Source organism: Heteronotia binoei, chromosome 19 (assembly GCF_032191835.1).
Source record: "Heteronotia binoei isolate CCM8104 ecotype False Entrance Well chromosome 19, APGP_CSIRO_Hbin_v1, whole genome shotgun sequence".
Taxonomy (NCBI): Eukaryota; Metazoa; Chordata; class Lepidosauria; order Squamata; family Gekkonidae; genus Heteronotia; species Heteronotia binoei.
Window position 1 is genome coordinate 4,833,268 of NC_083241.1, and position 14,825 is coordinate 4,848,092.

At 50.5% G+C, this 14,825-nt stretch overlaps 1 protein-coding gene and 1 non-coding gene across 2 annotated transcripts in view; one reads left to right on the forward strand and one right to left on the reverse strand.

The window, feature by feature from the left end:
* Nucleotides 1-10,022, reverse strand: part of RAB11A (RAB11A, member RAS oncogene family) — a 31,619-nt gene extending 21,597 nt beyond the window's left edge. Inside the window, exon 1 of the mRNA XM_060260167.1 lies at nt 9,865-10,022. Within this exon, the coding sequence (XP_060116150.1) occupies nt 9,865-9,907 (43 nt within the window). The 5' untranslated portion in view covers nt 9,908-10,022. The remainder of the gene's footprint in view (nt 1-9,864) is intronic.
* A 1,728-nt stretch (nt 10,023-11,750) lies between these two features.
* Nucleotides 11,751-11,822, forward strand: TRNAQ-CUG (transfer RNA glutamine (anticodon CUG)). Its single transcript has one exon. It is a non-coding gene; the product is annotated as a tRNA-Gln (tRNA).
* Nucleotides 11,823-14,825: the final 3,003 nt, after the last annotated feature.

Sequence of the window (14,825 nt, forward strand, 5' to 3'; positions counted from 1 at the left end):
AACAGTAACTCTCCCATACCTAGCGATAACTGTCTCACACCACCCCGTGACCGAGATAAGGCCTGAGAATCGCCTGAGATGAAACGTGGGAGATGCTGTGCCAAGACACCGCCAGACAATACCGTTATGTAAACATTCCTTGCCGGGTAGCTGCTCGGACATGAGAGAGGAGAAGTAGGGTATGGAGGGATAGAGAAAAGGGATACTATAGATAACTACCAGCTATTATAGGAATATATTATAACCATCATACAGGAAATTAACCGTGCATGACAGTCAGTATCCTTTATAAAGCTTATATCCCTACTATCTAATCTTAAACAGGTACACACATGGCCCGGCCCGGCCCAACAAGGTCTCATTTATATCAGATCCAGCCCTCATAACAAATGAGTTCGACACCCCTGCCATAGAGGTTTTGCTCTGCAGCTCCTGTGCGATTGAGCAAGCCTGGCAAAGCAAGCTGTGATGCACAGAAGGAAGCAAGAGAGAGGGAGAAGGAAGCAGATGACAGCCAGTTTTTTGGGGGGCCTGATAGGAGCCTTCCGGGGGCCTCATTTGGCCCCCAGGCTGCATGTTTGACACCCCCGGTTTAAAACAATTAAGCGTACATTTCTGTGGCAAAGAGGCCTGCCGGGCATCAAATGGGCAAGCGGTGTTGCGCTGGTCTTAGCAGACGGACAGGAAGTGTTGGCTTAGATGTGTGTAACTCCTGCAAGCCAGCCTGATCTCCTCAGCTCTCGGAAGGTAAGCTGGCTCAGCCCTGGTTAGTGCTTGCATGGGAGACCAGCAAGGAAGTCCAGGGTGGCTATGCAGAGGCAGGCAAGGGCAAACCACCTCCAGATATTTCTTGCCTTGACCAAGACAGTCCAGGCTAGCCCAGTCTTGGAAGCCAGGCAGACTCAGCCATGGTCACTATTTGGATGGGAGACCACCGAAGAAGTCCAGAGCGGCTATGCAGAGGCAGGCAAGGGCAAAACCACCTCTGAACGTCTCTTGCTTTGAAAACCCCGTGGGTGTACACTGGAGAAAGCAGCGCCTGGGTGGAGACCAGCTAGATTACCCCACTCTCACGCTTTTTATGCACAGTAATAAAACAGGAAGGGGAAAACAAGTTAACCAGCTACAAGAACTGAAGCAAGAAGGGCGGGGCGGGGGGGGAGATCTACTTTAGTCCAGAGATCGAGATGGGTAGCCGGGTTAGTTGCATTTGAGACCTTTAATGGCACAATAATAAATTAAAAAATACAAACAGGATCTAAAATGAAAGAAGCAATTAAGACAACGTCATCAAAGATTTCAGGTTTTCACGGCTGGTAACATCATTAGGGTTTGTAGAATCTTTCGGGCTCAAGTGCCGTGTTCTACTGGAGAAAGTTTTCCTTCCAGACGTGTCGTTCTCAGCTGCGGAGAACATCCTCAGTGGCGTTGCAGCCGGAGCAGGCGCTCTGACCTTCTTGGCTGCTGTGCATTGAGCCCGAAAGATTCTACAAACCCTAAGACAATGTCACTGAGAAAAAAAAATACTAAAAACAGAATTAATCAAATACTCATTGTCTTCTCCTAGATATAGCGTAACCCGCTTCAGCGGGGTAGGGCGGGATATAAATCGAATGAAATAAATAAAATATAGTACAATAGCCAAATACTCAGCCACTAATGCAGTCACTGGCAGGTTTATCAGCAAGTAAAAACTGGGTAATTCTTTCCAGAGGGCCAGAGAGGTTAGGAACAACGGGATCAAGAAGCCGCTGGCGAATCTAACAGAACATGGGGCAACGGAGAAGAATATGGATAATTGAATCTGGTTCCAGTAGACAATATTTACACGATCTGTTCTCAAAAGGGATATGATGGTATCTGCCAGAAAGTACAAGGTGAGTCTCATCTGACACACAAAAGCTTCTACCCCGCCACGAATTTTGTTTAATCTTTAAGGTCCTCCTGGATTCTTCCTCTTTCCCACTATTTTACTCAATGATATAGATGAGGGGTGCCCAAACTTGCTTAACGTAAGAGCCACATAGAATAAACATCAGAAGTTTGAGAGCCACAATACACGAACGCCGGATCTTTAAGGGAAGGAAGGAAGGAAGGAAGGAAGGAAGGAAGGAAGGAAGGAAGGAAGGAAGGAAGGAAGGAAGGAAGGAAGGAAGGAAGGAAGGAAGGAAGGAAGGAAGGAAGGAAGGAAGGAAGGAAAATAGATGGGAGGGAGGGTGCGAGAGGTGGAAAGAAAGCAACTTTAACTTTAAACGCATTTTTCCAAGCCGCTGGCTGGCTTGACTTTGGAGAAGTGATTTAAAGAGAGAAATGCTTTCTCCAAGCCAGCCAACAGGGTGGTGGGGGCTTCAAGAGCCACACAATATGTGTGAAAGAGCCACGTGTGGCTCTCAAGCCGCAGTTTGGCCACCCCGATATAGATTATCAGCAATCTCCAAAGGCAAGCAAAGACCTGTGGAACTCCTGAGTGCTGATATTAGCCAGTTCACACATTTTACTGAGAAAGCACCTATTACATTTGCAATCAGCTGGGACTTAGTGGGAGGGGGAAATAACACCCCTCAAGTCAGAAGGAAAACCTTACATATAACTGAGACGCTATTGCCAGTTTATTCTGAAGTGCTTGCAGCGGATCCACTGAGAAATACTCTAGAGTGGTGGGACGGATTCCCAGAATTCTGCTGCAGGCGCTGATTCAGGCTTGCTGTTATTTCAGTTCAATTTTTAATGCGCTTTGGCTTTTGTGCTTGACAAGAGCAGTCCCAGGGAGGTGGGCACAGAAATATGACGCCAATGCATGCCCGGCTTGTTTTTCCGGAGGTCACCGATGTGGGGTCTGTGCCTCACCTCTTCCCAGGATGCCAGGGAGAAAAAGAGGATTAATTCCTTCTTGGAACACGGGAATCCGAGGCCACTGTGCATGCTTTTCCGGAACACAGCCCTCTTTCTAAGAGAACGGGAACTAACTCCCACGGATAAAGAATGCCAAAGCATGCCTCACAACTGTGATCCCTCTAACTATCAGGGCAATGACCGAACGTGACCCAACGCTCCTAACATGCCCCATAGGGCATGATGTACACCCCTGATGTAGCCAATCCTCCAAGCGCTTACAGGGCTCTTAGTACAGGGCCTACTGTAAGTTCCAGGAGGATTGGCTACATCGGGGAGGGTGGTGGTGGTGGTCTAACATGCAAAGGAGTTCCTGCTACAAAAAAAGCCCTACAGTGACCCATGCACAGGGGACGGCATACTTCTCACTTGACAAGTAAGCCTGCTTGGAGCTGGCAGAGCTGGGAGTCTCTCCAGTTTTAGTCCGGAAGAACCAGCGGTCCATTTTCTGTTGCCCCAGAGGGTCAGACCCCGACCGACAGGTTGAAATTAGATCAAAAGAGCTTTCGGCAAAGCTTTAGGAAGAACTTACTGACGGAGAAAGTTCAGGGGCCCACCTTGCAGGGCTATGCACCAAAACAAGAAGAAGAAGAAGATATTGGATTTATATCCCGCCCTCCACTCCGAAGAGTCTCCGAGCGGCTCACAACCTCCTTTACCTTCCTCCCCCACAACAGACACCCTGTGAGGTAGATGAAGATATTGGATTTATATCCCGCCCTCCACTCCGAAGGGTCTCAGAGCGGCTCACAATCTCCTTTCCCTTCCCCTCCCCACAACAGACACCCTGTGAGGTAGATGAAGATATTGGAATTATATCCCGCCCTCCACTCCGAAGAGTCTCCGAGCGGCTCACAATCTCCTTTACCTTCCTCCCCCACAACAGACACCCTGTGAGGTAGATGAAGATATTGGATTTATATCCCGCCCTCCACTCTGAAGAGTCTTAGAGCGGCTCACAATCTCCTTTCCCTTCCTCCCCCACAACAGACACCCTGTGAGGTAGATGAAGATATTGGATTTATATCCCGCCCTCCACTCCGAAAAGTCTCAGAGCGGCTCACGATCTCCTTTCCCTTTCTCCCCCACAACAGACACCCTGTGAGGTGGGTGGGGCTGGAGAGGGCTCTCACAGCAGCTGCCCTTTCAAGGACAACCTCTGCCAGAGCTATGACTGACCCAAGGCCATTCCAGCAGGTGCAAGTGGAAGAGTGGGGAATCCAACCCGGTTCTCCCAGATAAGAGTCCGCACTCTTAACCACTACACCAAACAAGGCATGCCAAGCGATTCCCACATTGCAAACGCTAAGAAGCAGAGCGAGTGATACCCTAAACTGGATGGCCCAGTTTAATCCAATCTCAGAAGCTAAGCAGGGTCAGCCCTTGATAGTCCTTGGATGGAAGACTAACCGAGGTAGCGCAAGGTCGTTTTACGGAGGCAGGCAAAGGCAAACGGTTTGTCTCTTGCCTTGAAAACCCTACAGGTCTCCACAACGTGTGCTGACACCACCCAGGCTCTTTTCTCTGCTTGTTTTATTGTTGGGTTTTTAATTGTTTTATTATGTTGTAATCTGCCCTGAGCCCATTATGGGAAAGGGCGGGCCATAAATCCAAAAAGTAAATACAATAAATAAGCTGGCTGCAACTTGGTGGCACTGTGCACACGTGGGGTGAGTGACACGGGGGTGCTGAAATGTGAAAACGCTCCCGGCCTTTCGGACAAAGAACGGTCCGTCTGGACCAGAGAGGGTTTGGGGGAGGGAAACAGGTGAACACTGGAGCCAGGAAGATGCTGGCAGAGCACCTGAGACTTCCTGGGCACAAGTTCTAGCCCAGCTAGCCTTTTCTGGGGTTGGCAGGCCACGTCGGGTGGCAGCACGAAAAGCGGCACACTGGGCTGATGCCACAACAAAAAAACTCAGAGTCTGAGAAACCCTTCCAAGGACAGCTTGTCTTCACACTCTCTAAGCCCTGATTCATCCGCTTTCGCAACTTTCCTCGGGGATGACAAAGCTCCCCTTATCTGAGCAGCTTCATGCCAAACCCAGCCAAGTTTGCGACTGGGGGAGAAAAACATTCCACTGAAAAAAGCCACCTGGATGGAAGGCAGGCAAATCCCATGGGAGGAAGGATGCGGCTGCTCCCCGAAAGGAGCTGCTAATGGTTATGCGGTGACAATGACGCGGGGAAGTGAGATCAGCGGGTGTGAGATCCTGCTCGCCAGGCTTGTGCTGTGAAACCGGGGCCCGCAATAACATCTCCTAGGGCACCAAACGACCTCCCCGGAACGCCGGCCTGCACAGAGCGGTGCCCGGCCTCGTCGCAAAGGCAGCCGCTTGCCCTTGCTGGTGGCACCGCCGCTGATTGATCTTTGTTCAAGATCCTGTGAATGACGTCTCTCCGCATTCAGCAGTTCTAGGGAAGCTGCCTCAGCCGCCACCTCTCCGCCCGGCTGCAAAGGAAGCAGCGATCGCATTCCTTTGTGAGATAAGAAACAGAACTGCACCCGCAGCACCTTTACGAAGCAGGCGAGATTGAAAAACAAGTCTCCAGATTCCGGGAGGGGAGATGAGGTTTTTTTATATATATATAATGTCTACGACTCCCTTCAACACATTCTAACAACCGGGTTCAGACGCTAGATCATTTCCCAGCTGGCTGGAGACCACGACTTTATTAACCACTTCCTCTAAATAATCTTTCTTTTTAAATCTTTCTACTCAAACGCAGGGGGTTGGGGGAGAACCACAGAGCAAACGCCGCAGAAAAGAAGACACCGAAGTGCTTTGCCAAAGACCCACACAGACCAAAACAAACAAGTCTCCCTCCCTCCACAAGATTAAAGTCAGCTTCCCACCTCCAAAATAAGGCCTATTGAAGAAGAAGATGAAGAAGATATTGGATTTATATCCCGCCCTCCACTCCAAAGAGTCTCAGAGCGGCTCACAATCTCCTTTACCTTCCTCCCCCACAACAGACACCCTGTGAGGTGGGTGAGGCTGGAAAGGGCTCTCCCAGCAGCTGCCCTTTCAAGGACAACTTCTGCCAGAGCTATGGCTGACCCAAGGCCATTCCAGCAGGTGCAAGTGGAGGAGTGGGGAATCAAACCCGGTTCTCCCAGATAAGAGTCCACACACTTAACCACTGCACCAAACTGGCTCCAGTGGACGCCTGGGGCCCAAAACTAAAAGGCATCACTGTGCCAGATATTATACAAATATTGACAAAAAGCTCCTTTCCGAATACACCAGCTTCCAAGATAATTAGTACTTTTGCAGACCAGAGACACCCGAAGGGAATTACTGTGAAGGCATCTAAAGACCTGGGGCCTTTATAGCAAACCCCCAGGTGAGGGACTGGCATCTAGGAAAATCCTATCGAAAACAGCAAGAAGGGAACCAGTTAACAGTGTTCTGAAAGATAAAAGAAAGTACTGGCCAGCAATATTCCCTCTAAGCTGCAGAATCTTGTGAGCAAAAATTCCATTTTGTGATCTGCTGGTATTCAAGTTCTGAGCTCCTGCATATATTATTGTGCTCTGGGGTCATCCTTCCCGAGCCATGTCAAAAATGCGTGAGCTGGAGGCTGAAAATCTGTGAGCTAGCTCACACTAACTCAGCTTAGAGGGAACACTGCTGGCCAGAGCCAGCATTCATTCCTTTATGGTAATGGACTATTGCTCCAAAACCTTTCAATAAGGTTCCTTGAGGACTAGTACCCTGTAAGGACCCTTTAAATGTCCAACATGGAAAAAAGGGCAGAGAGAAGAAGCTGATGCAGAGGCACAAGACAGACTAGTATGGGGGATGACAGAGAGAGGGGTCTGTATTTAAGAATACAAGAGAAGCCATGTTGGATCAGGCCAATGGCCCAACCAGTCCAACACTCTGTGTCACACAGTGGCAAAAAAAACCCAGGTGCCATCAGGAGGTCTATCAGTGGGGCCAGGACACTAGAAGCCCTCCCACTGTTGCTCTCCTCCCAAGTACCAAGAATACAGAGCATCACTTGCCCCAGACAGAGAGTTCCAAAAATACGCTGTGGCTAACTCTGCTCCATATGTTTATCCAAACCCCCATCGAAGCCGCCTATGCTTGTAGCCACCGACACTTCTTGTGGCAGTGAATTCCACGTTTTAACCACTCTTTGGGTGAAGAAGTGCTTTCTTTTATCTGTTCTAAGCCTAGTCAGGCAGTGGTCAGCTATTAGCTGGACAACTAGACACCCTCCTTGGGCCTAATCCAGCAGGGCTGCTTCTTACATTCTTATATTTAACACAAACAAGTACCTGCCTCTCTCTCATGCAAAAAAAAAAGGGGGGGGGGGTTCAACAGCTCACAGGGTTTTGCATTACACCTGCCCCTAAGAATAACAGTTTCACCTCTCTTTGAGAATGCTCCTGCACTCTGAATCCGAGCAGGAAAAGTTCAATATTTGAAAGTCTCTCTGCAGAGCCTCCACCTTTCCCTCCGTTATATGGGATGGTGCTGTTTAGGAAGGTGGGCAGATAGGAGTTGGCCCTTTCCGGTCAACCAGCTAACGCAGGCCTATCTGAATCCCCATATTGTTCTTGCCAGGCATCTAATAATAATAATAACAACATTTAATTGGTATCCCGCCCTCTCTGCCGAAGCAGGCTCAGGGCGGCTCACAACACAGGCACTTCAACAATTAAAAACAACACATATTATACATACATACATATTAGAAATCAAACATTTATAAAATTTATCATCCTAATTTAAAAAAAGCATTCTAAGATTAGATTAATATTAAAATCTTGGTGTTATACATCATACAGTTTTTCCGTGGCGACGGCATTCATTGAACAGTTTAACAATTTAACAGTTTAACAATTCTTCTGGCTTTCCAGCTCCAGAGAGGCAGCAGAGTCAGAAGGTGGACTGAGTCCCCCAGTGGGTTAAACAATGCCCCCCGCCTAGCAGGGGTTTGTTATGGAGGGTTATCAAGTGCACAAGGGGAAGAGGCCGTGGCTCAGTGACAGAGCATCTGCTTGGCATGCAGAAGGTTCCAGGTTCAATCCCTGAATTGTCCAGCTAAAAGGACCAGGCAGGAGGTGAGGTGCAAGGTTCTGAAGAGCTGCTGCCAGTTTGGCAGACGATCTTGATGGCCCAAGGGTCTGGTTCAGTATAAGGCAGCTTCATGGGTTCAAGGCCTGGCACAGCACACGCTAGCCACTGGGGCTAGGTGGATCTTGGCTTCATTCAGCCAGAACTGCCATTCACGCCCCACACACACACATCAGCTGCACTTTTAACTGTTATTAAGGTAACCGGAGTTTGCCTTCACACATGTTAAGCACCACAGACCCAACAATTAGGACACCAGGATAGAAGGGGGGAAATCCTGCATCAGACAAGAGCCAGCCCCAACCAGTGAACAGTCTGATCCTACTTGCCAGACAGAAGTTAAGTGGCACCACATGAAAAGGGATTACTCTCATGTAGAAGAAGATAGAAGATATTGGATTTATATCCCACCCTCCACTCCGAAGAGTCTCAGAGCGACTCACAATCTCCTTTCCCTTCCTCCCCCACAACAGACACCCTGTGAGGTAGATGAAGATATTGGATTTATATCCCGCCCTCCACTCCGAAGAGTCTCAGAGCGACTCACAATCTCTTTTCCCTTCCTCCCCCACAACAGACACCCTGTGAGGTGGGTGGGGCTTAGAGGGCTCTCACAGCAGCTGCCCTTTCAAGGGCAACCTCTGCCAGAGCTATGGCTGACCCAAGGTCATTCCAGCAGCTGCAAGTGGAGGAGTGGGGAATCAAACCTGGTTCTCCCAGATGAGAGTCCACACACTTAACCACTACATCAAACTGGCTCTCATGTAAGCATCAGCAGCTGTTTCACACAAATGGGAGAGCCCTTTCCCTCAAGCCCCACCCCAGGCTGTAAACTCTTCTGGGGAGGGGGAAGGGGAGATGGAAGCATGTGGGGGGGTGTCTCTCCCTTGACTATCACTGAGGTGGAAAGAAAGCAACTTTAACTTTAACTTTAAATGCATTCTCCAAGCTGCCGGCTTGGCTTGAAGAAGTGATTCAAAGACAGAATGGTGCGGTGGGGGCTTCAAGAGCCACACAATATGTGTGAAACAGCAACACGGGGCTCCAGAGCCACCGTCTGGACATCCCTGGCTTAGAGGGGGTAATGACCCCCACCCCTGAACTTTTTTGGGGGGGGGGGGGAGAAGAAAAAGAAGAAAGCCCGGGAGGGGCTGAGAGTGTCTGCCTGGGCTCTGGCTCGCCTCCCCCTTCCCCTGCCAGAGCAAATAGCTGAGTGGCCTACCAGGCAGGGCTGTTGTTGTTATGAGGACGTAGAGGCAAGAAACGAGATTCACGCCAGCCGGCCTGATTTCCTTGGAGGGGGGGAGAAAAAAAAAAACCAGCACTGGAACGCAGAACTCAGTTTGGGGGGCGGGGCCTGGCTTCAGAGAAAAGAAACCAGCACTGGAACTCAGAACTCAGTTTGGGGGCGGGGCCTAGCCTCTGGGGGCGGGGCCTAGCCTCAGAGAAAAGAAACCAGCACTGGAACTCAGAACTCAGTTTGAGGGCGGGGCCTAGCCTCTGGGGGCGGGGCCTAGCCTCAGAGAAAATAAGCCAGCACTGGAACTCAGAACTCAGTTTGGGGGCGGGGCCTAGCCTCTGGGGGCGGGGCCTAGCCTCACAGAAAAGAAACCAGCACTGGAACTCAAAACTCAGTTTGGGGGCGGGGCCTAGCCTCTGGGGGCGGGGCCTAGCCTCAGAGAAAAGAAACCAGCACTGGAACTCAGAAATCAGTTTGGGGGCGGGGCCTAGCTCTGGGGGGCGGGGCCTGGCCTCTGGGGGCGGGGCTTTCTCCCTGACTGACGCAAAGTTCCCTCCGCGACCCAACTGCCCCCCTGCGGGTCAGAGAAGGGGCGTGGCCTGACCCCCACCTCACCCCCGGGCGCCGCCCACAAGGCCCCACCTTTGAAGAGGTAGTCGTACTCGTCGTCTCGGGAGCCCCCCATGGTGACGCCTCCGCGGCTGCCGCTGCTGACCAGGAACCACCGACCGGGCGCGACGCGACGCGGCCCCTCCCTGCTCCTGCGGCGGCTGCTGCTTCCTCCTCCGCCTCGGTCCCGCCCCCCAGCCGGCCCCTCGCCAACCGCAGACCGCTTCCTCCTCAGCCGGCTTCCGCTCTGGGGGAAACCGTTTCCGGGTCACGGGTCACGCGCCTCCGCCTTCAGGCTTTCGCTCGGGAACGACACTTCCGGTTCGCGGAGGGGAGAGCGCGGGCCGCGCCATAGGGGTGGGAGAAGCGGCGGCCTCCATTTGAGGGGTTGAGCGGCCTCGGGTTTTTGATTAGGAACCGGCAGTGGAAAGAGATCGTAGACTTTGCAGGCGGGAGGGGCTTTGCAATTGACGTGGCGGAGGGTGCCTGAGCACGTGCAGAGCGCGGCCCAGTCTCCGCCTCAGGAAGGCTAAAAGCGCCTCTCCTTTCGGGCCCCGGAGAGTGCCCCTGAGCATGTGCAGAGGATGCTAGCCACAGAGGGATGAAAGTCTGCTAAAGGGCCCCAGGCAAGCACCGCAAGCTCCTTCCAGCCGGGATCCTACCGGACCTCGAGCACGGAAAAGGGGGCCGGCTGGGGGCCTTCCTGATTCCCCAGCACGAGTCAAATGCACTCTGTGCACGCTCAGCAGCACCCTCTCCTCCCCTCTGTGAACGGCTCAGCGCAGAGTGTTAAAGCTGCGGCGCTGCAGTCCTAGGCTCTGCCCGCGACCTGAGTTCGATCCCCGGCGGAAGCTGGGTCTTCAGGTAGCCGGCTCGAGGTTGGCTCAGCCTTCCGAGGGCGGTCAAATGAGGACCCAGCCTGCCTAAAAGACCATCATGGGTGGGGTGTGAGCATTAGGGTTGCCAAGTCCAATTCAAGAAATACCTGTGGACTTTGGGGGTGGAGCCAGGAGACTTTGGGGGTGGAGCCTGGAGTGTAACACGCACAACTGAACTCCAAAGGGAGTTCTGGTCATCAGATTTCAAGGGACTGCACACCTTTTAAATGCCTTCCCTCCATAGGAAATAATGACGGATAGGGACTCCTTCTTCTGGGGCTCATAGACTTGGGCCCCCTGGTCCAGCCATTTTGAAACTTGGAGGGTATTTTGGGGAGAGGCACTGGATGCTTTTGCTGGGGGTCAGGTCTGGGGGGGAAGTGGAGATGACTGGGGAAGGCAAGGGCAAACCACCCCGTCAAAAGCCTGCCGTGAAAACGCTGTGAAAGCAACGTCACCCCAGAGTCGAAAGCGACTGGTGCTTGCACAAGGGGACCTTTCCTTTTCTGCCCCCACTCTGTACATGCTCTACAGCACCCTCGCCTCCTCCCCTGACCAGATCCTGGCTCGCCTTGAATTCACCTGCATGCTGGTAGATCCAGGTGGGCAGCCAGGATACGTAATGGGTTTAGTACATGGACATCAAGCTGCTATTCCAACTTAATTGTTGTTTCAGCCCAGTTAACACTAACTAACAAAACACCAAACCCCGACTTGTGCTTTTTTAATCTGCTAACAATCATTTCCATGATTGCATACTAACTCACTGCCCACTTCCTCTGCGTTTAGGACTCCTTGCCATTCCATACTGTGGTCTGATGAAGTGTGCTTCTAGCTTACATTCTGAATGAAACTTTGTTGGGCTTAAAGGTGCCGCTCGACTCCTGCTTTGTTCACCTGCGCGCTGGGTGAGCGCGCGGGTCTGAGATTGGCTGCAGCGCCGCCAAGCGGGAAGCGCCGGCATTGCTGGTGCTGGAAAGGAACGGCTGAGCGAGGCAGGCGAACGCTTTAGAGGGAGCCCGAGAGCTAAATTTTTGCAGCGGTTCCATGGTGTAATGGTTAGCACTCTGGACTCTGAATCCAGCGATCCGAGTTCAAATCTCGGTGGAACCTGCCTCGTTCCTTTTTTCCCCCCCCCCCTTTGCCTTCTAAATTCTCACTTTAGAAAAGACTAGAAATGAAACAAATGCCACCGTCTCCCGAGGGATGAAACGACTGTATTCAGATCGCTCATCAATTCAGAGGTCTGAGAAACCAAGGATCCTTTCTTTTTCCATTAGGCTGCATTAAAAAAAAAAATAACTCGATAGGAATTCGTTTCGAGCACGCCACCTATTGTGAATTCATTCTCTGACCAATTTCGCGCTAGACTTTCAAGCCTCCTTTAAGTCCTGCCCCAAGTTGACATTCTACACTAAAATCAGAGAATCGTAGAGTTGGTTTCTTTGATTCTCTGTTTCTAGTGTAGAACGTCAGTTTGGGAACAGAGTGAAACCAGGATTAAAGGTCTAGTGCGAAACTGGTCGGTCTCTTTTTTCCCTGGTAGATTCAGGCAGGGAGTCAAATTGATCCGACACAAGTTCCACTCCAGGGAAGGCCAACCAAGTTTAATTCTTTAAGGCCAACCAAGTTTAATTCTGGGTCTAAGCTTTCGTGTGCACCCAGAATTAAACTTGGTTGGCCTTAAAGCATCTTAAAGGTGGCACTGGACTCAAATTTTGTTCTTTTTTTCCTGAGTTAAGGTTACCACGTTTTGAAAAGGAACAAAAGAAGTGTGCATGCACACGAAAGCTTATATCCAGAATTCAACTTGGTTGGTCTTTAAAAAGTATGCCCTTAAAGGTGCCACGGGACTCAAATTTTGTCCCACCCCCCACCCCCCAATCCCGAATTAAGATTACCATGTTTTGAAAAAGCAAAAAAAAAAGTGTCCATGCACATGAAAGCTTAATCCCCAGAATTAAACTCTGATTGTCTTAATAATAATAATAATAAAAATAATAAATAACAATAAAATTTTATTTATATCCCGCCCTCCCCGCCTAAGCAGGCTCAGGGCGGCTAACAACATCCATAAAATTATACAATGCAGTAGTTATACAAAACTTTAAAATCAACATTATCTAAAAACCATTCTAAATATACATTTAACATAACTTGACAGGGACAGTGGTGTTCCTGGCGCTATTCTGTCAGTTTACATGATAGCGAAGATCCCTGGGCAAAATCATTTTGGCGGATCCATTTGTTCAGCGATCCTTAATCGACAATCTGCAAAGGCCAACCTGAAAAGGATGGTCTTGCAGGCCCTGCGGAATTGGTCGAGACTCCGCAGGGACCGCACCTCTTCCGGGAGCTGGTTCCATAGGTATGGAGCTGTGATGGAGAAGGCCCGTGCGCAGGTGTTCTGCAATTTGGCCTCCTTTGGCCCAGGGATAGTCAGCTTGTTCTTCCCTGCTGACCTCAGTGCTCTCTGGGGCTCATATGGGGAAAGACGGTCCCTCAGGTAGGCAGGTCCTCGACCATATAGGGCTTTAAAGGTAATAACCAGCACTTTTGTAGCGAACCCGGTATGTAACCGGGTGCTGTTTGTTTTTTAATTAGGGTTACCACATTTAGAAAAGCAAAAGAAGGGAGATGTTTCCTGACTGACTGCTTCAAACAAGGGACGATCACTATGACAAATCTCATTTGAAAGATATCTCCTATTTCACCTGTGATATGATTGCTAAACAGGGATATATTCCTAACCTTCCAATCCCCAAAAGAGGACATTTTCATCCTTTCCCCCCCCCAAAAAAAAATAAAAATAAAAAGAGCCCAAAAGAGGACAGACACACACACAAAAAAAAGAGGACGTCTGAAGAGGATTTGAATCGATGGATCGGTTTCAGCACCAATCGCAGCAAACAACCACACAGTAAAACTGAGGCAAGTGCTGAATGCGAAATCGGTCACACACTACATTCAACCTTCTTCCCTCCCCAACACCGAATGGTTGCCAACTCTGGGCTGAATTGGAGACATTCCTCAAGATGTCGGTGGGAAGCCTGGAGAGGATGTGATTCGGGAGGCATGAACCTCAGCAGTTAGGGTTGCCAATCTCAAGGTGGGGCCTGGAGATCTCCCACCTACAATGATCAGTCTCATTGGAGAAAAATGGCAGCTTTGGAGGGTGGACTCTGTTGCACTTATCTCCCACTTTAGCCCTTCCTCTTCCCAAATAGTGTCCTCCTCAGGTTCTACTCCCAAATCTCTAGGAGTTTCCCCAGGCAGGAGTTGGCAACCCTCAAACCTCCAGGTAGAGATGCCAGCCTCTTGGTGGGACCTGGGGATCCCCTGGAATTATATAGCTAGTCTCCAGACTACAGAGATCAGTTCCTCTGGAGAAACTGGCTGCTTTGGAGGGTGGGCTATGGCATTGTGTCCCACTGAGGTCCCTGTCCGCCCCAGGCTCCATCCCCAAATATCCAGGAATTTCCCAACCTGGATCTGGCAACTCTACCATTGGTGGCCAGGAAGGGAGAACCTGGCAACTCCATTTGCAGTGGAACTGATCCCGAGCATTAACTGCTTCCCTGTGGGTTGCAAAACCAGGAAGCTACCGACATGAGCTTGACTTCCTGTCTGCAAATGCTACCTGGTCCAGTATCAGGACACGGTGAGAAGACAAAGCAGAGGGGCGACGGGGCGGGGTGGGGGGGAGAGGAACATCTCAGCTGCCTAAAAGACCATCATGTGTGGGGTGGGAGCATTAGGGTTGCCAAGTCCAATTCAAGAAATACCTGTGGACTTTGGGGTGGAGCCAGGAGACTTTGGAGGTGGAGCCAGGAGTGTGACAAGCACAATTGAACTCCAAAGGGAGTTCTGGCCATCACATTTCAAGGGACGGCACACCTTTTAAATGCTTTCCTTCCATAGGAAGTAATGAAGGATAGGGACATCTTCTTTTGGGGCTCATAGACTTGGACCCCGCCAGTCCAGCCATTTTGAAACTTGGAGGGTATTTTGGGGAGAGGCACTGGATGCTTTGCTGCAAATTTGAAGCCTCCACCTTTAAAAAAAGGCCCCCCAGCCCTAGATACCTGCGGCTCAATTAACCATTATACCCTATGC